Source organism: Pantherophis guttatus, chromosome 5 (genome assembly GCF_059756535.1).
Source record: "Pantherophis guttatus breed Tessera chromosome 5, ASM5975653v1, whole genome shotgun sequence".
NCBI lineage: Eukaryota > Metazoa > Chordata > Lepidosauria > Squamata > Colubridae > Pantherophis > Pantherophis guttatus.
The window spans coordinates 106,881,107-106,909,062 of NC_142067.1; the positions used below are offsets into that span (position 1 = coordinate 106,881,107).

A 27,956-nucleotide genomic window follows, 5' to 3' on the forward strand; every position below is an offset into this window, starting at 1 on the left:
AAATATCACAACACTGTTGTGGTTTGCAAAATAGGTTCCATGTATGTGCTTATGCCCATGGAGAAACCAAATACGAGGACCTAAGAAGGATAGGATAGGATAGGATAGGATAGGATAGGATAAGATAGGATAGGATAGGATAGGATAGGACAGGATAGGATAAAAATAGCTTTGTCACTTTGAATGTTTTTGTTGCACACAGCTCTCAAAGGGTCACCACCTGCAATATCCACTACCTAACCATGACAGAATAAATACATACAATTATGCATATACCCCGCGTATATTAGTTGACAATGAGAAACAACAGTCTAGTTCGGATATACAGTGCACAAAAAGAGAAAGGGGTCTCCTCTGGAAGAAAATAACCGGCTGACGCGCTTCGAATCAAGCAAGCCACAATTCCATCCCCCGCGCCATTTATTTTCTGCCTGGAAAGAAACGCCTCAGAGTATTTCCCGCCACGGGCTCGGCGAAAGGAGAAGCCCGGGAGGGCTTCCCCGTGTCCCCCCCACCCCCCACGCCACCCCTTCGCTTTGCCTCCAGGTCCCTCATCTCGGGCAGGAGACTCCCCTCCCAATCCCCGCGCCCCGCCCTGCGCAGCGCAAGGGTGTCTCCCCGCCCTGCTTTGTTTCCTCCTTGCGCTTGCGCGGTGCCTGCCCGCCGAGGCTCCGCGCGGTGCGGTGCTCCTGCTGGGGTTTTGCTGTTGGCTGCTGCGCGGTGGCTGGCTGGGTAGCTGGTTGTGGCGGGAGGTGCCCCGGGGAAAGAGAAGCGCGCTTGTCGGGAGAGGATCGCTTTGGGCGAAGAAAGGGAGTCTCTTGCGCTCGTTTCCAGGGCGCCTCCGGCTATGGAGGCCGCTTTGGTGAAGCCGATGGTGGCGGAGGTGAAGCCAGGTGCGGTGAGCGCCGTGAGCGCCGAGCTGGAGGTGAAGAAGCTGCAGGAGCTGGTGCGCAAACTGGAGAAGCAAAACGAGCAGCTGCGCAATAGAGCCGCTGCCACCTCCCCTGCTTCGCCGCCTGGCCCGGGCCCCAGCAGCCCTCTGCAGCCGCGGCTGGTAGCCTCCGCCGCCGCCCCGCTAGTCCCTCGCAGCAGCTCCCCTCCAGCCGGCAGGTCGAGCCCAGCGCCGGCTCTCGTGTGCCAAGCCGAGCCCTTCGTCTACTTCAAGCCATCCCCCACCGGGGGACCCCACGAAGCCCTCGCCGCCCCTTCCATCCTCCTGCCCCCGGCCAGCCTTTTGGATGAGGTGGAAATCCTGGATCTTCGGAGGCTGGCTGGCTACGGCCGGGAAGAAAAGGCAGAAGAGCAGCAGCGGTTCCAGGAGGAGGAGGAGGAGGAGGAAACCTGGTAGGGTATCTTTGCCCGACTTTTCCCCGCACAAAGGCTTGTCTCCCGCCTGGCTCTTCTTTCCCTGCGGCCCTTTCTGAGAAAAGAGCCCCTTCCTCTTTTTTTCTTTTCTTTTTTGTATCCAGCTGGCGCTTTCCAAAGCTCGCTTTTCCAGCATTTGGCTGCCTAAATCCACTTTGATTCTGATTTTTAAAAATTATTATTATTATTATTATTATTATTATTATTATTATTATTATTATTATTACTATTACTATTACTATTACTATTATTATTATTATTTTTTACATCAGCCCTCCCTCTCCGTTTTTCTCATTGATTTTCCCCCCCAACCATTACTTTCCCAAGTCCTCCATTTGCTTCCAAACAAAGATTTAGAAACACCGGGCTTTAAAGATTTCTCTTTGTATTGGATTGGTGGATAAATCCCAGGCACCAATATGCATATGCATTTAAAATGGGAATGATTATAAATTCTTAAAAAGAAATTTAGCATGGACCTGGGGGAACTGAGATTTTGTTAGCGTTGCGTTCTTTGCTGCATTGCCTTGACTATGTTGTGCAAAAAAAATAATCATGGTGCACTGGTTAAGATTCTAGGCTGATGCTGATTGAAATAGGACAGTTATATGAACTACTGTTCTACCCTAATGTAGGGAAGAATTGATAAAATGGGAAAAGCTGGGGATTTCAAATAAAGCCAGTCTGGGAGCTCACAGTTTAGCATACATGCTTGAAATGGAAGTTGAGTTGAAAACGAATGGGTAATATTACTGCCTCAGTGGGAGGGATGAAATCTCATGGCTTGGAAAAATTGCACGTGGATTTCAGTACTGTGGTCAGCAACCCTTGTGATGGTATGGCCCGCCTAGAATATTTCTGAATAGATCCAAAGCAATTTGGGTGCCTGCAAAAATAATGAAAATGGAGGTGGTTATTTGTGATATACTGCAGAAAAAGGTGTAAACTTCAACAGTCAGCAAAGCGGATGGGATTTTTCTCCATTGTTAGAAAAACTGCAGTCATTTTAGGAGAAATCCTTAGTCTTTTCAGAGGGAGTAGAGAAGTTTGGGAAGAGAATACTGTTTCATACAGCTTCACTTTCATGACAACCATACCTTCTGATATTTCCTCTTGCAAAATTTAAAATGCTTCCAAAGAAAAGTACATGTAAATTCGTGCAGAAAGAAGAAACATCCCTCACTGTTTCCAATATCAAATACCATTTATATTTCAGTTTCATATTCCTCATTACATCATACAGTCAGTGCATTTTTTTTTAGAATCTCAGCCATTAACATGTTGAACAATTTGCTAAGAATTCCGTTTCGTAAAATATTCTGGAATTTAAATACCCATCTGGGGAGATAAAAGGCATCCCTATCAATAAATGGAACCCCACTGGTTCACCAGAGACTTTTTTTAAATCATCAGCTGCAGAATCTAAGAAGTTGGGTAGTGTTTAAAAAAACTCAACATGGTAAACCTGAAAATCAACAGAAAAATCTCCCAATGCTTGTGAATCTAATTCTAACCATACCATAAAAAGAAAGTAGCTAAAGAGTAAATAGAGAATGTCAACCAATAAAGGAGAATATTCGTAGCTCACAGTTGAAATGAGGAGTCCTTGGTGTTCTCTGAGCTTGCTTCTTTTCTTGCAGATATTTCATTACCCTAAGTAAGTAACATCATCTGTGCTACTGTTGCTGTCAAGTTTATATTTTGGTGTCTTGCCTGTCTCTGTGTGGGGGGCAATCTTAGGGATTGTTTGGTTGGGCTGTTTACTGATGGCTCTTTGGCAGTTTCTTGATTGAGGTATTGCTTCCTTGATAGTTGGTCTGAAGTTAACCTTGGAATTAATCTATGCTGATCTGAGTGCTGACTACTGGTGGAGAAGTGCTGGAGTCTTTTTTTCTTTAGGGCTGGTTGATTGCCTCTTTTGCATAGCTTATAGATGTTGTTAATATCTATGTGTCTGTTGATGGCCAATTTGTCAGAGTGCCAGGCTTCTAGAAATTCCCTGGCATTTTTTAACTTGGATTGTCTAGGATTGTCACATTTTCCCAATGGAAACTATGGTTAAATCTGTCAATACGCTGTGAAATTAAAGAGTTTCTGTCATGTCTTCTGACTGCCAATTGGTTTTCATGGATGTGTTCTGCCTGTTTGTCCTACAGAGTGGTTGTCGCAGTTCTTACATTGTATGTTGTAGATGACTCCTGTTCTTTTCTTCTGGGGATGTTGGGTCTTATGGTTTGCTTAGGATGTTTTGAGAGAATGTCAACTCCTGTGTGTACTTTAGTCAAGAAATCAATGCCATACACCCAGTTGATTAAGAGATATCATGCTGAAGAACAGTGACATGGCTCTTTAAACATTTACCTCTACCACCCAATCTTCCAATAAATGAAAAATACCAAAATACTTTCAGCACCATAGTCATACCAGAAATAACTTATGGCTGCTAAGTGTGGAGCCTAAGAAAATCTGAAATAGAGAAGCTTTGAGTACACAGTACAGTAAGTGGTGGAAGAGTAAATACTAAAATTTTCACTCAGGTACCAAATCTGAAATGCAGAAATATACTGCAGAACCAATTTGAAGATGTCATAAAAATGGCACAGAAAGAAATTATGAATAGGCAGGAATGTTTTAAATATGCAAAGCAATGGGTGGCCCCCAAAGATGACATATTGGTAGCCTTTTTTAGATGCTTGCAGGATTGACCATCTCTTGAGTTGGAGAGATGAAATAAAGAAAAATCTTGGACCCAGATAGATTATTATAGCATTGGACTCTATACAACACAAAAACTTGTTGATCTTGTCATTTCCAGCAGTGAACCTACTAAATGAATGGACTAAACTACTGAATAAATTATTTTACCTTTTTCCTTTTCTAATACATCCTTTTTCCCCCTCCTCAAACTACCCCTTATCACTCATATTCTTCTCACTCTTGTTTCTTCACTAATCACCTCAAGATTTTGTCTTAACCAGTCAAATTAATAATTCTTTTAGATTTGTATTCCTTTGTGATGTGCCTGTATGGTTTGACACATGCTTAAACCATATATTCAGTTTAGACTTTGCCACATCTAGTGATTTGGGTAAGAATTTTAACATACAATATTTAATACGTAGATCAAGTATAGACCAGGTTATTGTCAGCCCTTTGAGATTGCCCAGAGCAGGAAAGAGGCACCACAAAAAGACTACAATCGTAGTGAGATAGGCTGCTATAACATCAACATACAAGCCTGACTGCATTTTCTCTTCCTTTCCTCTTATGTTTGAGGGAATCAGAGAGGAACCAGAATGAAACTTCCTAATATTTTTTTCTGTTTCCTGGAATCAAAGCATGTTTTGGCACCTGTTTTAATGGGTACTGAGTCCCAGGGAGGGGTCAAGTGCGCAATCAGTTTGGAGTCCCTTCGCTCTCACAAGAGATCTAAATCCAGCCCTCCTTGAATTCCACTGACTCTTATCTACTACCAATTTGCCTTGACCATTAGTAGTTCAGATTCTTGTAAAGAGATAAAATGGAATAAACTTGTACTGATTTAAACAACCCTGATTCCTGATTTATTGGACCTGACAACATCCATTTGATTCATTTTACAACCATGGTGGCTCATTTTACGGCCCCTGTAAAATTGGTCCGGTCACGTGGTGCCTTGACTTATAACCTCAATGGATTATGACTAAAATTCTGGAGCTTCTGGTGCCATTATGGTTGTCGAGGATTTACCCGTATGGTATTTAAGTTCAATTTAAGGCTTGCTTAGAGCTTAACTATTGGCTCATATTATTTCACTTGATGGATATACACTATTATCTCCATTCTTGGAGGAGTAAATAGTTACATGAGCCTGATTTACGAAAGGCTAAAACTAACGTCGTTTAAAATATGCTCCAAGCATTGTATTGTTTTAGGACTTGTAATTCAAACACCAAAAGTAGAAAATTACAGCTACCATCACTACAAATAATACTTCCCTAAAAGTTTTTCTCTGCTTCCATTTAGGCTATATGCTGCACCTGTTAAGGGTATCATGCAGCAAGAAAAGTCATTGACTCCTCTGCAGTGGTGTCGACATGTTCTTGATAATCCAAGCCCTGAGATGGAAGCTGCCAAGCGTTCTTTGTGCTTCAGGCTGGAACAAGGTAATTCTAAGTTTCTATTCTTAAGATTTATTTTGTTTTTTTTTCAACTAAACCTTTTCTGGTTGGTTGTAGTTGGTTAGATATCAGTACTAGTGTAAGACTAGCCATTTGAATGTTGTTCTGTATGGAGCTATCCTTTTATATATATATAAAATATATATATATATATATATATATAAAATATATATATATATATATTATATATATTATATATATATAATATATTATATATATATATTATATATATATAATAAAATAAGGATTAGTAATTTGTGATTCTGGAATTATTTTTGGTTTTATGTCCCATGATTTTAAGACACATTTCAAAGCTCTTTGTTGTGTTTCTAATATCCTTATCTTTTGGAAATATGGCTAAAGTCTGATGCACGTTTATAAATGGTTGTTTTCATTTGAATGCCACTGTCATTTTTAAATTCTCGCTTAGCTTTTACAACAATGTGTTTGTTCGTTTGTCAGAAAATACCTTCAAATAAATAGAATCAGATAGAAGGTTGATTCAGAATAACTGTTTGTGACATTTATTTTATTTTATTTATTTATTTATTTTATTTTTATTTGATTTATATGCCGCCCTTCTCCGGAGACTCAGGGCGGCTTACAATGCGTTAAGCAATAGCCTTCATACTTTTGTATATTTATACAAAGTCAGCTTATTGCCCCCACAAACTGGGTCCTCATTTAACCTACCTTAGAAAGGATGGAAGGCTGAGTCAACCTTGAGATATTGACATAAGTGCAATATTGACAATATGGTGAAATGATGATTGTGGCAAAGACCAAGGAACCAATTAGAAGCAGACAAGATAGGAACACATTTATTCAGCTACCATGTCTCTTATCAACATGGTAATTGGACTGATTTATTGCCTCTTGCAGAATTTGTCTATAACAATTCACTGTTTATCTTATCAGCATGCCTTCTTTTCAAGAAGTCTGTGGACACCATTAGTGTCACCTGCTCTGTAGAAGTCCTAACTCAGCTGTTCCTTAAACCTCTGGTATAATCCAGGCTGCATAGTTTCTTTTAGAGAAACAGTTGGATTTGGCCAAGGCTGGGTATAAATGTGTAAGATTGTGCCAAGACTGTGATAGAGAATTTGATGTGGCTTTCCTCTACGTTTTTGCATTTCTCTCACTTATAAAAAAGCTTGACTCAAAGGTTTATTGTCCATTATGCAGAGCAGCTTTCTATCTACAAATTGCCTGCTTCAGTGAAATTTAACTTGTATATCCCCAGTTATTTCATGTTCATGTTTGATATTCAGCACTTTCTTCTCCTCTGCACTTTTGGTGGATGGGTAAGATTAATATGAGATGGAGTATAGACAAATTCCTTGTGTGTCCAATCACACTTGGCCAATAAAGATTCTATTCTATTCTATTCTATTCTATTCTATTCTATTCTATTCTATTCTAGTCTAGTCTAGTCTAGTCTAGTCTAGTCTAGTCTAGTCTAGTCTAGTCTAGTCTAGTCTAGTCTAGTCTAGTCTAGTCTAGTCTAGTCTATCTAGTCTAGTCTATATTATGAATTCTTGTTGCAAGAACACTTAAAATATTTCATACATTGGAAGAGCTACCTTGAATCGGACAGATTGTGGGAAGGAATGAAAGATGTTCATGAAATTCTGAAATTCCCATACAAACTTTATCATTATGAAGTGCGTCCAAATTGCCAGACAACAACTGATATGTAATGGGCAGAAGGGATGACTTTGAGGGACAAGAAGAAGAGCTGCTCTAAGACAGCAGTCAGATAAAAAAAATATGAATCCAAGGTGGAACTATAATTTGAGAAACCGGCTCAAATAGGATTCCCTCTAATTCTCATGAAGTTAAAGGAATTCTTGGTTGTATAAACAAAGGCATAGAATCAAAATCACGTGAAGTATTAGTACCATTTTATAAAGCCTCGGTAAGGCCACATTTGGAATACTGCATCCAGTTTTGGTCACCACATTACAAAAATATGTTGAGACTTTGGAAAAAGTGCAAAGAAGAGCAACTAAGATGAGTAAAGGCCTGGAAATGAAAACATACAGTCATGGCCGTAAATGTTGGCACCCCTGAAATTTTTCCAGAAAATGAAGTATTTCTCCCAGAAAAGTGTTGCAGTAACACATGTTTTGCTATACACATGTTTATTCCCTTTGTGTGTATTGGAACAAAACCAAAAAAGGGAGGAAAAAAAGCAAATTGGACATAATGTCACACAAAACTCCAAAAATGGGCTGGACAAAATCATTGGCACCCTTTACTTAATATTTGGTTGCACACCCTTTGGAATAAATAACTGAAATCAGTCGCTTCTGATAACCATCAATAAGCTTCTTACACCTCTCACCCAGAATTTTGGACCACTCTTCCTTTGCAAAGTGCTCCAGGTCTCTCTTATTGGAAGGGCGCCTCTTCCCAACAGCAATTTTAAGATCTCTCCACAGGTGTTCAATGGGATTGAGATCTGGACTCATTGCTGGCCACTTCAGAACTCTCCAGCACTTTGTTGCCATCCATTTCTGGATGCTTTTTGATGTATGTTTGGGGTCATTGTCCTGCTGGAAGACCCAAGATCTCCGACGCAAATCCAGCTTTCTGACACTGGGCTCTACAGTGAGACCCAAAATCCATTGGTAATCCTCACATTTCATGATGCCTTGCACACATTCAAGGCACCCAGTGCCAGAGGCAGCAAAACAACCCTAAAATATCGTGAACCTCCACCATATTTCACTGTAGGTACTGTGTTCTTTTCTTTGTAGGCCTCATTCCGTTTGCGGTAAACAGTAGAATGATGTGCTTTACCAAAAAGCTCTATCTTGGTCTCATCTGTCCACAAGACGTTTGTCCAGAAGGATTTTGGCTTACTCAAGTACATGTTGGCAAACTGTAGTCTTGCTTTTTTACATCTCTGTGTCAGCAGTGGGGTCCTCCTGGGTCTCCTGCCATAGCGTTTCATTTCATTTAAATGTCGACGGATAGTTCGCGCTGACACTGATGCTCCCTGAGCCTGCAGGACAGCTTGAATTGCTTTGGAACTTGTTTGGGGCTGCTTATCCACCATCCGGATTATCCTGCGTTGGCACCTTTCATCAATTTTTCTCTTCTGTCTACACCCAGGGAGATTAGCTACAGTGCCATGGGTTGCAAACTTCTTGATAATGTTGCGCACTGTGGACAAAGGCAAATCTAGATCTCTGGAGATAGACTTGTAACCTTGAGATTGGTGATATTTTTCCACAATTTTGGTTCTCAAGTCCTCAGACAGTTCTCTTCTCCTCTTTCTGTTGTCCATGCTTAGTGTGGCACACACAGACACACAATGCAAAGACTAAGTGAACTTCTCTCCTTTTTATCTGCTTTCAGGTGTGAGTTTTATATTGCCCACACCTGTTACTTGCCCCAGGTGAGTTTAAAGGAGCATCACATGCTTGAAATAATCCTATTTATCCACAATTTTGAAAGGGTGCCAATGATTTTATCCAGCCCATTTTTGGAGTTTTGTGTGACATTATGTCCAATTTGCTTTTTTTCCTCCCTTTTTTGGTTTTGTTCCAATACACACAAAGGGAATAAACATGTGTATAGCAAAACATGTGTTACTGCAATACTTTTCTGGGAGAAATACTTCATTTTCTGGGAAAATTTCAGAGGTGCCAATATTTACAGCCATGACTGTATGAAGAACAGTTGCAGGATTTGGGTTTGGTTGTCTGGAGAAAAGAAGGACTGGGATGACATGATAACAGTATTCCAGTATTTGAGAGGCTGCCACAAAGAGAAAATGAAAATTTTGTTCTCAACCTGAATCAGAAAATAATGGCTTTAACAAAGGGCTTTGGATGCAAAGTTAGCTGAAAGTCAAGATGGTACCTATAACTGCACAAAGTCCTGCACAAAATAAATATATATTTTTTAAAAAGCCATCGTTCAATTGTGTGGTTGCATCTACCATCTTGTAAACCTGCAGATGCCCTGCTTTTGATTGGCAACTCATTGAAGTAGAGATGCCAACAGAGAAAGATTTAAAGAAAAAGAAACCAATAGGTTTCTACAAGATAACACCCAACAGAGGATAGGAAATCTGTCAGTCTCTAAATTGGGCGTTACATCAGCAGAAGGGAAACTCTCTACAAAGGTGAATGCACCAAACAAAGAAAACTGGGTTGTATTTAAGAGTGAAAAGCTATCTAAAGGGAACTGCTTATCCAAAGTTAGACAGAATAGTGAGTTACTGTATTTGGAAGCAACTTGAGCTGAAGGTAAGGAAGACAGAAAATTAATGAGTGGAAGCTTACTCAAGTTAAGTCTTACCTTTGCCCCCAAACAGAGCATCCCAGACAGATTCAAATACTATTGCTTGCAAAATATGGAGCAGAGCCATGAAACTGGTGTAGCAACTGTTAGGAAAAGGAATGTAGAAATTCAGTTTTGCATAGACTGGCTTGCTGCACCTATACATTGATCAATTGGGAGCAGGGGCAATAGATATATTGAATCAATTTGGTCTAGTGGTTAAGCCATCAGGCTAGAAAGCGGGAGATCGTGAATTCTAGTTCTGCCTTACAATGAAAGCCAGCTGAGTGACCTTGAGTCCAACCCACTCTCTTAATCCAATTCACCTCACAGGTGCTTGATGAGGGGAAAATAGGAGGAGGAAGGAACATTAGATACATTTGCCACCTTGAGTTGTTTAGGATTGGGGAAGGGAGGGAGGGAGGGAGGGAGAGAGAGAGAAAAAAAAGAAAGAAAGAAAGAAAGAAAGAAAGAAAGAAAGAAAGAAAGAAAGAAAGAAAGAAAGAAAGAGAAGGAACACTGCACTTTTATCACTTTTCCTAAAACACATTTTATACCTCTGACGTTCACATTTCCTTCCTTGGTTCTATTCTCAAATTATTTTTATAAGAAGAGCAGAAGGTCCATAGTCTTTTTCCTTCCCTGTGCCTATTGAAAGCACTCCTGCTAAAACTGACTGGAATAGATCTCACACTTTCCCTAAGAACAGAGAAAAGCTCTAGATTAGAACATGTCTCTCTGTCCTTTTTTTTTTTTTTTTTTGTACAAATGCTGTGTTTTTGTTACTGAGGTTCTTGGAATCCCAGCTGCAAAAACAGTAGCTTTGTTCACTGTGAGTCTTCTCAAAGGCACAATTGTGGCAAAATAATGAATGCTGTTTACACGTGGGCTGCAGACTGCATTTGGGAGTCACAGGGAGATGGCCTTGGATCAGACTGTTATGACACCAGTCCAAAGGCACAAAAGACCTTTTTCATTTTAAAGGAAAGGGCTTTTCTGATGAAAAGGACAAAAGATTGAAATTTGTCTTAAAAATGGCTTTTGTTATTCTTGGCTTTTCTTTAAATAAGATCAAGAAGACATGTTAAAGTGTTCTCTTTCATATATGTGCATGCATAATTTAGGTTAATGATTCAGTCCATCATTGGCTGTACACAGGGTGAACTTGATTTAAATCAAGTCAATTTGAATCACAATTTAAATCGTGATTTAAATCACTAGTAAAAAAGCTCAATTTAAATCATAATTTTTAAAGAGCAACTGTCACCTCTGTCCTGCAACGGCTCCTGATCTGACCCACTGTTGACTCACCAACAGTTCCATTAATTTTAATGGGATGGCTGGTGATGTGGCAATGACACAACAAGGTGAGGGACATGGAAGGCAGCAGGTGAGTGGATGCCAGTTAACAGGCACTGCCATGATTTATCTAAAATGACAGGTGCTCTTTAAATGTAAGGTCTCATTCTTGCTGGTAGTTAGCATCTTTAATATTATTATTTGCAAACAAAATGAAGGTTTCCTATTTGGCTTGCAGAGCTTGGATTCATTGAATGAGATTACCAAAAATGTAAATATTGCAGAATATACAGCCTCGTGCTACATAACTAAGCTCCATTTCATGCTGAATAAACTAAATTATTAATGTATCTTAAAGAGAACTATCTTTAGATAGATTTTTACTCCAAAAGCATTTTATTAAAATAAATTTGATAAAAATAAAAAAAATCTGATTTAAATAACAATCGGATTTAAATTTTACAAATCTGATTTTAAAAAAAATTTTTTTTAAAAAAATCATCATAAATTTTTATCCTCCGTGGCTGTACAGCAGCCTGGGATTTAGCATGATTATAATGGAAGAATGTCTGCTCTGGAGTGTGTACGTTGGCATTAAAAAAAATTGTATTTATGTAACTTGAAATTTCATTTTGGTGAAAAGAAGAAATATTTATATTTATTGACTTAAAAGCTTAAAAGGGGAATGCAATTTATATTGGCTACTTGGCAAGTGAATCTGTGGTTTATCATGAAACTTCACTCATTCCAGTTTGTCATCAATAATTAATCCAAATAATGTTGTGTTTCAAAAACCTTTCCTCTATGATAATTAAAAGCTCACTAATAAAGCATTTCTTTTAAGTATTTTTAAAACACGACTTCGTTATTCTGCATGCAATAACAATGATTTTAGTGTTTAACAAAACTATAGCTTTTAAAGTTCTTATTTTGGTATGTATACTCCATTTTGTCCATAATCATAATATTCTCACATCCTTTATTTTACTGTTAAATTTCAATTTAAATAATTTGTATAGGTAAATATTGGTACCAAGAAGTGTTTAAAATGTTCAACGTTAAATTGTATTGTACGGGAGAGAAGAAAATTAAAAAAAGAAACAACACTTTACCCCTTTTTGATCCTTTTGCCTCATAATGTGGTTCTTTTTTTATTTATCTTAAACAGGATTTTTTCCCTCTAACCTATAGAAAATTATTGGCATTCTATCAGTTCAGTGGAACTAACTCCCATGCAAATGGCATCTTGTTTTGATGCGAGATGGACAGCAAATAAATTTAATAAATCCCTCATACATCAGTTGGTTTGGGAATAAAATTCCCTGCCTCCAGTGAGACGTATCTCGCTAGATGTACATACATCAATAGCTTTCTTGTCATATTAACTTCCTGATAGATATGCATTCTGTTGTTAAATACAAACTGATATTTTCTTTTCTGTACCCACTAACAGCTAATAGATGGCGGAGTCTCTTCTCTTCATCTGTATCCTTGGCTTTTCCTTATAGTCCTGTTGCAAGGTTTACTCCATATAGCAATAGCTTTAACAGCCCTGCGTTCCCTAAAACCTTCAGCAAAGCAATATTAACACCTGAACAAACAGGTAATGCCTACTTTCTTACTAACATAGCAATTTAATATTCTCTAAGCCCAAGCCCTGTAGGTTTACTGACGGTGTATTTAAGGACCCTGTTTTCTGTAAGGAAAACTACAAATAGACAGAAAATAACTAGGAATCCCAAATCTAAAATAAATCCATACTGCAGTTTTCATTTTTGTTTCTTTGTTCTACTTTTTTAATGTGAAGAAATTATAGGATTCCTATTTGTATTGAATTAATGAATAGAGATCACTACTATACCACTTTTAATACATGCTGTTTAAATGGAGTGCAGTAGGACTGAATATTTTGAAAACGATTTGGAAGAAGTACCAGTGTTTCCCCAAAAATAAGATCCTGTCTTATATTTTTTGCCACCAAAAAAGGCACCAGGTCTTATTTTCTGGGGATGCCATCCACTGACTCACCTCACTTGCGTGCATCGCCCCCGGCCTCCTTTTTGTTGTCAATGGCCTTCAGGAACTTATTCTGTGGCCAGCAAGGCTTTCCTGAATGTCTCTGCAGCCGATAACAGATCCAGAGCCGACCCAGAACTCTGCAGAGGCCTTCAGGAAAGCCTTGCCAACCTTACCAGCTGCAGAAGAAATGGGCCGGCAAGGCAGGTATCAGGGTGTGTGAGGCCTGGCTGCAACTGTCCGAAAGTAAGTAGTAGGGCAGCTCCACCCCCCATCCCCATCCTAGCTTAATTTTTACCTATGCACCTTGGAGTGGGTGGGGTCTTAATTAGGGCTTATTTTGGGGGTAGGGTGTCAGCACTCCAAACTACATTTGTTCCAGTGCTGACATAAGGAGGAGAAGAGGGGGCAGCTGGCAAAAGGACGCTTGACTTTTCACCTACTTATTTTCCCTGAAGATAATATCCCCTAGAAGATGGGATGGGAGGGGGGACATTCCTGGGAGCTGAAGTAGTAGATATGGGGAGAGTGATTTGGAAGATGGCCAATGAGATGCAGAGAATTGGGGAATGGAAAGGGAAGGTTTGGGGTCAGGAAGTCAGTGTTGGCTACGACATAATCGGGGACAGATTGTCGTGCTTAATAAATGAAAGATTTCATCAAAGACTATTTGTTTGGAAATGCAATTTATTTGAAGACAACACCAAAACCTGACAGAGGGCTTATATTCGGCACACGTGTAAAAATCAAGCTAGGACTTACTTTCTGGGTAGGTCATATTTTTGGGGAAACATGATATGTTTAACCATTCACCAGCACTTTATAGCCATTTTCTGCACTCTTCTTGCAAACTTGCAAACGAATTCACCTGCTTTAAGAATTTTAATGAATCAGCTCAAGGCAGCAGCATCTTTTTTGAGGTTTGTTCAAGAAGATCTATTTAATGAATAACAGTGAATAACATAAAACAGTGGTGCTCAGGTGTGGTTCGAGCACATTCCTAATCATCGGCAAAGTATGCATATCCTTAGGTGGCAGGGGGTTGTTTGGTGCATTTTCTATAGTGTCATTGAGTCTTCCTTCCAAATTATGATATTGGGATGATGCGGACATATTGTAACTGTATATAACAGTCACATTCTTTGTTTATTAACTTATGAATTAGTGCTGTTATCTTTATGAAATGTTTATGGTTTTAATGTTTTTCAACAGATTGCATTTCTAGAAGTTCTCCTCTTAGTCCCCAGTCATCTCTGGACAGTGAATTGAGCACCTCAGAATTAGAAGATGATTCCATTTCCATGGGGTATAAACTACAAGACCTCACAGATGTCCAGATCATGGCTCGCCTACAAGAAGAAAGTAGGTTGAAATTTTTATTTTCCTAATTCTAAATAGGGTTGATGGGTTGTTGTTTTTTTGTTTTATGACTAAAGAGAAAAAAGGCTTGATCATTGCAAAATAGCATGATTTTGTAGAAGATGAGTTTAAAAAATTTGAAAATGTGCTACAGTTCTTTGGTTTTTAAGGGAAAATGGTGTTTGCATACTTCTTCTCCGTAACTCCTTAAAACATCTGCATATTTTCACAAAATTGAATTGCTTTTCTTTTGATTGGTGCGTGTTCCTGGAAAATAGGCATTGAATTGAAGGAGTTGGAGACTGGTATTGTATATACACAGTCATACATTTCCCATTTGCCTTTGCATATGAAGTACTTCACAGCCTTAAAAAGGTGTATCCTCATATGCTTTCAAGAACTTAATTGCATAGCCAATGTAAATCACAATTAACTATCCTAACTTATATGGCATTTGACCACTGCAAAGAGAAGAAACCTAGTTGGAGTAGAGAGTGAACTAATTGCATAAAAATAAAATGGCAGTGTGTCACTTCTGTGCTAAATATGTATGCATACTCATTTTCAATTGAAGTTGATCAAATTATAGATCAATGCAGAATTTACTTTTTATTTAATCATCTTATTTATACTACTTATATTCACTATATGTATTTTATGCTTTCATTAGAATATTTGCAATATGAAGATTATTATACAGGTGCATTGCTATGCAATGCCGTGTTTTCCTACCAATCCAGTGGCATCTATTGTAAGAGATTGTGGGGCTCTAGGAAAGGAATGGAACAGAGAGTGAATGTAAATAATCAAAATTTGACAGGAAAATCACTGATAGCTTATCTCATTAAATGACAACTCGAGTGGAAAGAAACCTAGAAAGAAACTGGCCAGCTGCCACCTCACATTCACTTGTGTTTCAATATTATGCGGTGACGATGTGCCATGGACTCTGGGGAGGGTGGATGGGAAGGTGGATGCCTGGGGGTAAAGTGAAAGTAACCGCCGCTTGGGGAAAGCGAAAGTAATTGCTGTATTCTCCCCAGAATGCTGTTTCAAGGTCAGCGGTTGGGAGAAGAATGCAGCTGCATACCAACCTGTGCTTGAAGTGACCGTTCTGAAAACACCTTGCTTGAACCTGATTGATCGGGGGTGGGTGGAGGCAGTGATGGGAGGCAGCTAAGGGAGGACAAAGTTGAACTTTGGGATTTTGGCGCATGATTCTCGATGAACTTGACGTCTGATAAAACTATACCTTTCTCAACAAATAGAGCTAAGAATCATTTTTATTTAGAAGTTTAAATTTGCGGCAGGTCTGACAAAGTGTTTCAAAGAATCCAGACAGACTGTCTTAATGAACTCGGTATAAATAAGGGTGGGAAATTTCCTCTTACAATTTCCAAGAATATGTATTTACCCAGACTCATATTAAAGAAACCTTACTGAAATCTCTGTAATTCTTGGTTCTTGGATCATGGTTTGTCCGGCAAGATTAAAATAATAATGCAATTATATTTATATTATTAGTAGAAGTCCAGTTTTTACCACTTTGTATTTTGGATCTTGTTTTTCTTTACAGGCCTGAGGCAAGACTATGCTTCAACTTCAACATCAGTGTCAAGAAACAGTTCCAGTGTATCGCTTCCTTTGATCAAAAAAGGGATCAGTGGTGATCAGGAATTTGATCGTTATAGCCTTGAAGATGAGGAAGAAGAATTTGACCACTTACCCCCTCCACAGCCTCGACTCACACGTTGCTCTCCTTTCCAAAAAGGAATTTCCCATTCCCAAACGTTCTCCAATATACGGGACTGTAGGAGGAGCCCAATTTCCCCATATTTTCCCTATAGTAATAATCAACAGCAGCCATTTTGTTCTCCTCAACCCCCAAATCTTCTGGAGTCTCAATCAAGCAGAATTAATGGAGGTAAGAGTGGCTGGCTTGTGTGACTTGAGTTTTTCTTGACATCAGCTTACATCTGATCCTAAACAAAATGTAATACTAATGGGCTGTTCTCTTTTTGACAATATACCTAAAAATAGTTCATAAAGGCTTAATATTCTGGAAGTAATTTCCTTCTTTCCATATATATCCCATTCTTATTTCCCCACACAAGCACACAGTTTCTTTCCCATAAGAAGAGGATTCCTGTGTTTAGCAGTATGAATTTTGCTGTTTCAAGTGGAGCTCTTGCAACTTTGTCACTTCCGGCCATCACAATCATCCTAACAGGGATAGGAGTCATATTCTAATACAGTTGGAAGGTATTAAGTAAGAAAGTTTAATTTAAACAAAGGATAAAAATCCATGCATCTCAGTAAACTGCACATATTGTTTGGGGGACACTGACTAATAAATACTCCTGGCTCAATAATTTTTTAATATTTTTTTGAATCCTGAAATAAGCACTTGACCTTATTGCCATGTGCTCAAAAGCCCGATTGGGTTTATTATCGGGATGTCTTATTTTGGGAGAAATAGGGTAGTTTATTTTATGATCTGAGAGGTTGCTTATTTCTACATAGGATATACATCATTTTGTCTTCCTTCAGGCCCATGCAGCTTGAAACCTGCTAAATCTGTTCACCATATATTGTGACTATTTTGGGACTGCAGCACAGCTAAAGTCCTTTAAGGGCAAAAAGCATGATTCTGGAATAAATCTGACTTGGTTGGTTAGGACAGATTTAATTTTCAAAGTTGGGATGGCACAAAAATTGAGGTAGAAGTTAATATATAACCTTTTCTACCACTCTTCCAATCAAGCAAGTTAGGACCAGAAGGGAGAGGAAACACGAAGTAAGGAAGGTTGAGGATGTTTGGGACTGAATTGAACTAGCTTCAACTGGCATAAATTTTCTGAACTTTCAGAGGCACATAGGGCAAATTCCTCCTGTTTCTTTTTTAGAATATCACAATCACCGTTACTCCCATTCCAAAAATGGGATCCTAGTGTGAAAAGAATATTGTTGGAGTTTTCTAAGTTAACATATTGTCATAGAAAATGGCATGGCACAATAAAAACAGATAAGACTTTGCCATTATTCCTTGACCAGCTGCATCCTTCTATAAATCCCACATTGATTGGTCCTTTTGACTTGATCCAAAAGAACTATCTCTTTGAAATTCATGCCTGATTTTTTTCAGACAATGCAAATGTCTTACTTTTGCTACAGACAAACTCCGAAGAAGCATGCCTAATTTAGCTCGAATGCCAAGTACCCTTACTGTCAATACAAACAGCAGCCCTGCAGGTTCTGTGAGGAACAGTCTAAGTTTTGATTCTAACTTGCATGGAGCCAGTAATGGGGTGTCCAGAATGCAGTCTTGCAGTAAGTATGAAAATATTTGTGTTATTTATTTATTTATTTAGTTATTGAAAGCTGTTTGATTACCATTCTTTCCTAATCTTGGATCTTTTGATCCAATTGTTGTACAGCCCCTACGGCAAATCATTGGGATTGATACGAACAAGCAAGGCCCTGGATTTTAGGGGGGAGGGAAACTACTTTAGAATACCATATATTTGGGGCTATAAGATGCACTTTTTTGTCTCCCAAAAGGAGAAAATGTCTGTGTGTCTTATAGACTGAATATTGCCAAAGCTCTGCCTATCCGCCGGCCGTTTTTTGGCCTCCGCATGCCCCGTTTTCGGGCCTTTTTCAGGCCGAAAAAATGGGCCAAAAAAAAAAGCCCAGAAAACAAGCAGAAAAAAGCCTCAAAAATGGGCCAAAAAAGCTTCAAAAATGGACCCAAAAAAGCCTAGAAAATAGACCGGAAAAAGCCCAGAAAATGGGACGAAAAAAGCCCTGAAAACAGGATGAAAAAAGGCTGGAAAAGGCTCCAAAAAAAGGGCCCATAAATGGGGCGCGTGTAGGCCAAAAACTTTTTGTTGTTGTTTTCCTCTTCTAAATTTGCATCTTATAGTCAGGTGCGTCTTATAGTCCGAAAAATATGGCATTTTAAATTGTTCTTGCTTCAGGTAATTTTTTCTTTTCAGGATCACTTTAAGTTTATATATGTGGCTTTCAAAAAAAAATTAGAGGTAGTATGACTTTTTTTCCTCCCTCCTTTCCTGAGAAATTGTTTCCTCAGAGCAGTTGATTCATTATCAGAAACGAAGGGTAGGAGGACTTCAGTGGTGTTGGGGTTGTTGTTCAAATCTGAGTCTGCCAAATATGCTAGGTAGCTTGACATTTACAGAGACAAGAAGTGAAAGAGTCATATATAGCTGCATTTTCTGAAAACTTAGTTGTGGCCTCCAGAACCTTCCAAAAGTTGCCACCAAATTGTGATTCTAAAGTGAAAACATGAGAAGTAATCATATGAACCATATCAAATTTTGCCTATTTTCCCCTGGCTCTGGCTCTTTTCGGCATGGTTTTAGAAGGCCGACTGTAGTCTTTGACCTAGAAGAGGCTAACCCTAACCCTGGAAGAGGCTAGTAGGGTGTGCACAAAGTGGAAAACAAATTTTGCTTCACATCTGGAGCAAAGTTTTAGAAGTTTCATTGAATTATTTCAAATTGATTGTGGTATGGATTGTGCTCACCCGCCTGCCTCTCCTTCTGCCCACCCACCCAGTACAACATCTCACCACACTCTGCCCACCTGCTCATTTGCCTAACCAGCCAGCTCCTATGGCAAGTTAGCCATGTCAAGTTGTCCTGCAGTAAGTGGGTAGTGAGTTGGCAAAGGCAAGTTGGATATGGCAAGGTGGTGAGGTCTAGTTGGCCACAGTGAGTTGTCCCATTCCATCCATACATTGCTGCTGCATTATTATTCTACTGGGTCTTCTGCCTCCAGTACTCCCAGTGTGTTCCCTTACGTCACTCCCCTATTTGACACCAGGTATGTCCCATATGGATATCCCAGTAGTTTATTCTGAACTTAACCTTCCTGACTCCTTCCTTACAGATTTGGGCTATTTGCTGGTATTCTGTTCTTGTTTTATGCCCCTCTTTCCATTTTTGTATTTGCCCTTTTTGTCCCTCAGTTTGTCAGAATGCTCTTTGGTAACTGTGTGTCAGATCTGCCATCTTCAGCTTCTATGGTATGCTGGCATCCTGCCATAAAATAAAAGATCTCCCACTTGCTGCATTTGTCTCCCAGGATGTCAGGGTAACTAAAGTCCACATGCAGTGGTATATTTCTTGCACATCTCATTTACTGGTAGCTAATGTTCAGCAAAATGTTCATCTATTTTCTCTACTTGGTTGGGTGGCCTGTAAGTATATACCTATAGCAGTATCGTTTCTTTTTCCTCTAATATTCACCCAAATCAGGGGTGAAATCCAGCAGGTTCTGACAGGTTCTGGAGAACCGGTAGCAGAAATTTTGAGTAGTTTGGAGAACCAGCAAATACCCCCCTCTGGCTGGCCCCAGAGTGGGGAGGGAATGGAGATTTTCAAGTATCCTTCCCCTGGAGTGGGGTGAGAATGGAGATTTTGCAGTATCTTTCCCCTGCCACGCCCACCAAGCCACACCACGCCCACCAAGCCACACCCACAGAACCGGTAGTAAAAAATTTGGATTTCATCACTGACCCAAATGCATTCAATTGGGCTTTCATCCTTGATATCGTGTATTTCTGTAGAGGTGGAGTGATTACTTATATACAATGTATGTAAGTACCTCCTCTTTTGTTATGCGATGGATTGCTGCTGGTTTGGACCGTTTCAGGTGAACCGGTAGTTCTGAGCAGTGGCTGAGCCCGCCCACAAGCCCTGGCGCTATCCTGTCTTATATAATCACTGTGTTTTTATTGCCGCGCACATGTGTGGAAGGTGCGCACGCGAGTGCAGTAAGCACGTGCTCACATTTTTGGTTCTGGGCAAACTAGTTGTTACATTATGTGATGCCCACCTCTAGGTACGGCCCATCTCTTGCCAGAAGCCCTTCTTGTAGATAATGTAAACCATAGTTTAGAAATGCAAAGTTGTGTTAATGGCACCATCCTTTGGGACAGTGGTTTACTTTTAGAATCTTTGCTTCCTTTGTTTGGTATTGATCTATGGGGGCAGTATGGAAGAGAAGACTGCCTGTATCCTACATTGCTCCCTTTCCTGCTTAGTTGTTCATAGTTCCTAAATATTATTTCTAGGCTTTGGGTTGGATCATTCATCCCAACATGAAAGAAGAGAAAAGGATAATAATTGATGGGCTTGATTATTTTGGCACGCCTCTCTGACACATCTTTGATCTTAGCTCCAGGGATTACAATTTACTTCCCTTACTTCCCTACCAGTTATCTGATCTACAGATTCTGTGTCTCTGTTCCTAGGCAGTCATTAAGAATTAAATTTAAATTTAAATTGAGAGAAACTTTACTTTGAAGATTTATATTCAGGAAAATGGTTTAATGGAGATTATCTTGTTCTTATTTTAAATGTACTTTTATTTTCTGTCACTAAAATAAATTTAGGATTCCTAAAAACTACCCAACAAGGGGATTTTTCTATTTTATTTCCATGCATTTATTGTTAACATAGTTGTAAAATCCCCAAATGCAGGAAGATTTGATTTCCAGGAAGATTTGATTTCCAGGAGACAATGATCCAATGAATGATGATTGTAGGACTTAATACTTCAAGCCAGTGCAAATTGATTCCAGATTTAGTTTTATTTTATAATTAATTTAAAGGATGCTAGGAGGTTTTCTGCTTTCAACTTTCAAGTTGTTCAGCATGATTTGGATATGAAAATATTTCAATCCAATGGTGTTGTTCACTACCATTTCTTCAGTTTTTCTCTTTCTCCTCCTGAAGGTTTTAAAATATTTTCCCAAACTCATAAGTATCTGCATTTACCAAAAGATGACTCGTGCAGTGTCATTATGACACAAAGCTCACCCTTAAGTATTTGCATCACAACTTGTGCGTCTGTTAACAGGCTTTGATACAATATATGTGTTCTCATCTGTTCCCTTTGCTTTCCCCATGGATATGCATGCCTGAATTTCATACAAAAGGGACCAAATACAATAGGAAAGAACTACATAATAACTGAGCATCTGAATACATTTTTACATACTACATTTGTTTAAATAATTTACTTCCTCGTGTTAATATGTGAAATCACTGTCAGGAACTATTTACATTTCTCTTCAGTTATAGCTCTCAGTTAATTTTTTTTTATTTCTCCTCTTTCTAGTTCCTTCACCAGGGCAACTTCAACACAGAGTCCACAGCGTGGGACACTTTCCAATATCTGCCAGGCAGCCCCTCAAAGCTATGGCCTATGTGAGTCCAACAGTTCAAGGAAGTAATAGCGGCAGTGGCCTTGCGTTGTCCAGTAGTAGCTTGCAAATGCACTCCAGTACAAGCATTCCAGTGCCAAACAAGACTGCAAACACAAATATTGTAACTCGTAGTAGTCTTCCTAGGCCTTCCCTGGCCATAGGTGGAAGCAGTATACCTAGGAGCAAAATTGCACAGCCAATTCGAAGGTAAGAATATGTTTGTTGAAGGAGAAATTAAGCTTATAACCTTTAAAGAATAATTCCCACTCCCTGAAGTTCTGTCATGAAGTCTAGAGATGCCTAAGCGAGTAAGAATTTTCATAAATCAAGTACTGTACTTTTCGGAGTATAAGACACCCCACCCCCCAAAAAAGAGTGTGGAAATGATGATGCATCTTATACACCGAATACAGCAATTTTTGGCCTCCCGAAACCCCGCCCCACATGTCCCTTTTTTGCCAAAAACAGGCCCGTTTTTCACAAAAACAGGATGCACAGAGGGTTTGGGGGGGGCTGCAGAGTGCTCCTGGGGGCTGGGGAAGGCAAAAACATGATGCGTGGGGGATTTGGGAGGCCAAAAACAGGCATTTTTGCCCTCCCCAGCCCGCAGGAGCACTTTGCAGGCCCCCCAAACCCTCTGTGCATCCCGTTTTTGCAAAAAATGGGCCCATTTTTTGCTTCCAAACCCCCCACGCGTCGCATTTTTACTCCATGCATGTTAACGCATATACATCATCTTTACACTTGACATAAATGGGTACCCATCATTCAGATTGGCAGCTCATTGTCTGCAGACTCATCTCTGGCATATACATATTTTAATTATCTTCTGTCATCTTCAGTTCAACCCAGAGCTTTCTGTACTGTTGAGAAGGACCCATCATGACTCTTCATTATGCAATTCCAGGAGCATCCAAACAATTCTTTCTTCCACCTACCTATAAATTAATCCAGCTCGGGTTTATCGGCTCGTACTGGGTTTATTGAAACCAACAAGCCACCTCTAACTTTGATTTGATATCTGATACTGATACTAGTCTATCTCATCCCTTTTAGGGGAGTTTCCCTATGAGAATCTGATCTTCTCTCAGCTTCTTATCAAAACAAACACAAACTGTTTTGTTTCGGTGTCGACATGGATATGAGGTTGTTAGTGATATGCTATGTTGGAGAACTGAGTCATCAGAGATTTACATGCAAAAGATGCAAAAATCATTCATGGGATCACCAGTTGGGAAATTATTATTATTATTATTATTATTATTATTATTATTATTATTATTATTATTATTATTATTATTATTATTATTATTATTTTATTTATATATCGCCCTCCTCCTGAAGGACTCGGGGCGGTGTACAGCCAAAATTAAAACATAAATATACAATATCATAGTTAAAATTAATTAAAATCATTAAATAGTTTTGGCTGAATTTTAAAACCCAAAGTTAAAACCTAATTTACAATCATTCAATTAGACAGCCCCGCCTGTCGGAACAGTAGGGTCTTGAGGGCACAGCGAAAGACCCGGAGATCAGAGATGTTACGAATATCCGGGGGCAATTCATTCCAAAGGGCAGGGGCTCCGACAGAGAAGGCTCTCCTCCTGGGTGTCGCCAGCCAGCATAACTTGGCCGACGGCACCCTGAGGAGTCCCTCTCTGTAGTAGTAGATAACGGGAAACATCGATATCCATAGATAGATAATTGGGCAAATAGTTGTTTTCAGTTGGTTTGTGCTGTTACCCTATTAATTCTGGACTGCCTTTGGTTTTATAGCCAATAAATTGGTGTTGGCAAGGTATGAATTCTTTTAACTGAGCAGCTGGTTTGACATTAGCTATCGTGATGTCTTTCCTTGGAGAAAAGGATTAACTCCTGTCTTTACTGAGTGAATAAACAAGAAGACCATACATTACATTCCTTCCGCCGCACGCTTAAGACTTTTCTATTTTATCAAGCTGGCCTGGCCTAAATCTTCCCCCTTTTTAAATGTGGAAATTTTAAATTTTAAATTCGTCTTATTTATAGGGTCATGGGTAAGGCGTTTTAAACTGGGGAGCCATTTTGGATTTAATTCTGTTTTAAACGTATTTTAATGTTTATATTGTATGTTTTTTAATTTTGGCTGTTCACCGCCCCGAGTCCTTCAGGAGACGGGGCGGTATAAAAATCTAATAAATAAATAAATAAATAAATAAATTAGATTGGCAGAGGAGTTGGCTTGGGTGGTAAAGGAAGGGGCACAGGTAAAGAAGCACAAGAGATAGTAGGAACTGCTTTTATGATGTATGAGATCTATATTTTGACCCTTCATAGAGGATGGTGAGGAAGTAGGACTAGTCCTGATACTGGTGATCAGTCTTCAACCCAAGGATCCCTCTCTGGCTGAGGCATATTCAGCAAGGCTCCTGTACTCAGTTTCTCATACTCTGACCAGCAATGCTAAGCGGAGGCATGTGATATAGACCAGCTAAACTCTGCAGATCTATGACTTGCCAAGAAACGGACCAATAGAAGAGCAGATTCTCATGTGCCTCAGTTGTTCATTGGAGGTTTAGGACAATTGGCCGTGCCTGCTTCACCCCAGGCCCCCTGCCACAGCGGACCCACTGTGAGTATTCATACTCAGCTGTCCCTCCACCAGCACTACTCTCCTGCCACTGGTCCCTCAGTGTCCAGAATGCTAGTGGAGGGGCAATCAAGGATAAATACCAGTGGTGGGTTGGCTACAGCAGGGGGCCCCAGGGTGAAGCGTACATGGCCAGACAGCCACATCCAATTGAAAAATCTGTCGGATACAGTATATGCCATATATTTTTTCTTCCAAGCCCCGGCTAATTGTTCTTGAGGAGAAGGGAAGGAGTATAGTTATACATATAATTTCCCTCTGTTAGAAAATAATGCTAATGATCAGTTGACCTGATCCCTACCATTAATATACATTTTATGTTCTACATCTTGTCAACACTAGGGAAAAAACCCCATTTCAGCTCATCTCTACTCTAATTGGAGCTATACTAGTACAAACAGATGTATTTTGACTTCTGATTGCATTGGTCTGCTGCAGACACAATACCAGTGCCCAGGGCTGTTACCTGCCTCCCTTCCCTTAAACCCCATTCTGCTTCACCTTACCTCCATAACATACAATTAAAAAAAAGAGAGAGAGTAACGAAATTTTAAGTCAAGCTTCCTTCCTTGTTGATTATATGGACATATCCAGACACTTTTCTTGAAAACAGTATAGGTGGTTTGCCATCTCCCAGACTTTTAAAAATTTTCTCAGTCTTCCATCCAAGTGCTAATAGGTGCTTAATTGTCAAGATCAACCGATTTTGCCTGCCTGTGTTTATTATCTTACTGTCTTTAGGTAAGGAAATATCTCTGAAATGATGGCCCAATGAATTACAGATTTTCTAGTAAATTCTATTACTGAAAGTTTCTTACTTTCCAAAGATCTACAGTTAAAGGGATCTTGCTGGACCAGTTATATGAAAAGAGTAATGGGGGGGGGGGGGAATAATCAGCAACGGGTTAACTTCAGGGATGAAATCCAGCAGGTTCTGACAGGTTCTGGAGAACTGATAGCAAAAATTTTGAGCAGTTCGGAGAACCGGTAGGGGAAATTTTGAGTAGTTTGGAGAACCGGCAAATACCACCTCTAGCTGGCCCCAGAGTGGGGTGGGAATGGAGATTTTGCAATATCCTTCTCCCAGGAGTAGGGAGGGACTGGGGATTTTGCAGTATCCTTCCCCTGGAGTGGGGTGGGAATGGAGATTTTGCAATATCCTTCCCCTGCCACACCCACCAAGCCACGCCCACAGAACCGGTAGTAAAAAAATTTGGATTTCACCACTGGTTAACTCTGTAATCAGTTTGGGAAATTTCCAAAAGAACAATGTTAAACATTTTAAGAAGGAACCTGAGAATTCCAGTAGCTTCATTTCAGGAGAAGATTGCACACTCCTGGCACAAAACTGCTCAGTTTTTCTACCCGGTAAAACATTTGAAGTGTCTTGTGGATCTGGACAAATCTGGGCAAAGAATGGGAAGACAAATTTGTCCCATGTTTGAAAAGACATTAAAAAGTTATTTTAATTAAAAGTATGCGTGCAGTATGTTCTATCAAATCTTTCTTCTGATGATGCTAAAAATGAGAAGGTCGTTCTGCGAGATTTCATCCGAGAGGTATGTCAACTGCAGCTTGTGGAGAAAATAGCAATACATGTGTGCTTAGTTGTTCATGGAACTTTGCCTTATTTTATGCTTATCTTGTGTGTGTTTGTTTGTTTTTTTAAACAGTTTTCTCCAGCCACCGAAACCTCTTTCTTCATTTACTACTCTACGGGATGGTAACTGGAGAGATGGCTGCTATTGATGTCAGATCAATCTGAATCCCATTCAAGAAATAGCTCAGATCTCCTACCCAGCTGGCTGGGTAAATATAACTTTAGGAGAGCAACTTTAGTGCTCTTTGCTATTCTTATTCTTCTGTACTTATCATTGTCACTAAATATATTGCACTTAATTGTCTGCTTAAGCAAAAAGCAGTACAGATAGTTCTAGACTTACGACCACAGTTGGGACTGAAATTTTGGTTGCTGAGCAATATAGTCATTAAACGAGTCATGATGTAACCGGACTTTATTTTATCCATTTTTACCATGGTTATTAAGTGAATCACATTAAGGGAATCATGTGTGTTAAGCAAATCTGGCTTCCCGAATTGACTTAGCTTGTTGGGAGCCAACTGGGAAGGTTGTAAATTGCAGTCATGTGTCCACAAGATGCTGCAACAATTACACGCGCAATGCCCCTGAATTGCAATCAGTACCAGCTGCCACGTACCTGAATTGCAATAATCTGACTGCAAACGGGTCTAGGACAATTCGACGCAGCCAGTTCGCCATGGCCAGCTCACCACGGCAACTTTCCGCAGGACAACTCGCTACGGGACAAGAGTTACACTATTATCAAAGAAACTGTGGAATAGAATCTCTGAAGAAAGGATGCAAAAGGAGGGACAGAATGAACTGTGAATGACAAAAATTAAACTATTTTTTAATTTATTTTAAATGATTAAATTGAATTGTTAAATTGTCTCCCAGTGAGCTGTCCTGCGGTGAGTTGGCCATGGCGAATTGTCCCGCAGAAATTTAGCTATGGTGAGTTGGCGGCGGTGAGTTGTCCCATTCTAGACTGCAGGGGTGGTGCAACAATTGTAGCTTCAAGGACAGGTTGTAAGTCACTTTTTCCAAGGCCTTTGTAACTTGGAATCATTGCTAAACAAGTGATTGTAAGTCAAGGACTGTCTGTATTACGAAGTTAGCATTGCATTGTTCTTATTTAACGTTTCGAAATACATGCACAAAGTACCTGAAGTGTCCCTCTTGGGGAGTCAAAATGTGACTTCTGAATGTTTAGTCAGAATGAAGTGAGTTTATTTTAAAAATGTGTTCCTTGCTTTCTTTGCTCTCTTTAGCTAGGCATTTTTTACCTTGTAGATTTACAAATTATTACGTACTTCATTTTTTATAGTCTTTTCAAGAAAGCATATTTTTTGCACTTGATATCTTTTTTGTATTTGCTTGAAAAAGAGTGTCAAAATTTTCATGTACGTTCTATATATATATATTTTGTCTTTTAATAATCAGTATTTGGTCAGAATATGTGTTAAGCGTAGTCCCAAATCCAATGAGGTCTATCTGTGCCAATTTTGTGTACATCTCTGCTAAATTGTTCAAATACCTGATGAAAGTTCCAATCAGTCTTCAAGATGAAATGGTAATTTAAATGATAACAGTCAATCACGTGGGGTAAGGATACGGGAGCAGGGGGGAAGAAGGAACAGAAAGCAGAGATTGGATTTAGATAAAGACTGAGTGGATGGGAAGTATGATAGTGAATGTATGATATAACAGTATGCACTTAACAAGCTTTTAATTTAAATTGCCATGAGTTTGTTCCCTCACCTCCTTGTTAATTTATTACCACAATGTTCTATTTCTAAGGAAATGTGTAAATTGCATTGCACTAAAAAGTTGCAGTGATCTCTTACTTATATAGTCAGATTTCAATACTTTATTACAAAGAATACACTTGCAGTGTTTTATTAACAATTGTATATGATGGAAATGAATATGTTTTCATGGAAGTATTACATTTTTGATAAAACTTTGGCAAAACATTGAATTGCACTAATAAATGCTTTCTTAATTAAA

At 39.4% G+C, this 27,956-nt stretch overlaps 1 protein-coding gene across 2 annotated transcripts; it reads left to right on the forward strand.

Moving 5' to 3' along the window:
• The first annotated feature begins 632 nt into the window (after positions 1 to 632).
• On the forward strand, positions 633 to 27,956 carry SLAIN1 (SLAIN family member 1). Of its 2 annotated transcripts, XM_034417801.2 has the most exons (8): positions 633 to 1,344; positions 5,371 to 5,510; positions 12,574 to 12,723; positions 14,349 to 14,498; positions 16,072 to 16,419; positions 17,670 to 17,825; positions 21,645 to 21,939; positions 26,038 to 27,956. In XM_034417801.2, the coding sequence occupies exons 1-8, from the start codon at positions 848 to 850 to the stop codon at positions 26,111 to 26,113; spliced, it is 1,812 nt and encodes a 603-aa protein (XP_034273692.1). In that variant the 5' UTR covers positions 633 to 847; the 3' UTR covers positions 26,114 to 27,956. The 2 variants fall into 2 exon arrangements, with proteins under 2 accessions (XP_034273692.1, XP_034273704.1); XM_034417813.2 differs by lacking the exon at positions 12,574 to 12,723 and having other exon boundaries at positions 639 to 1,344.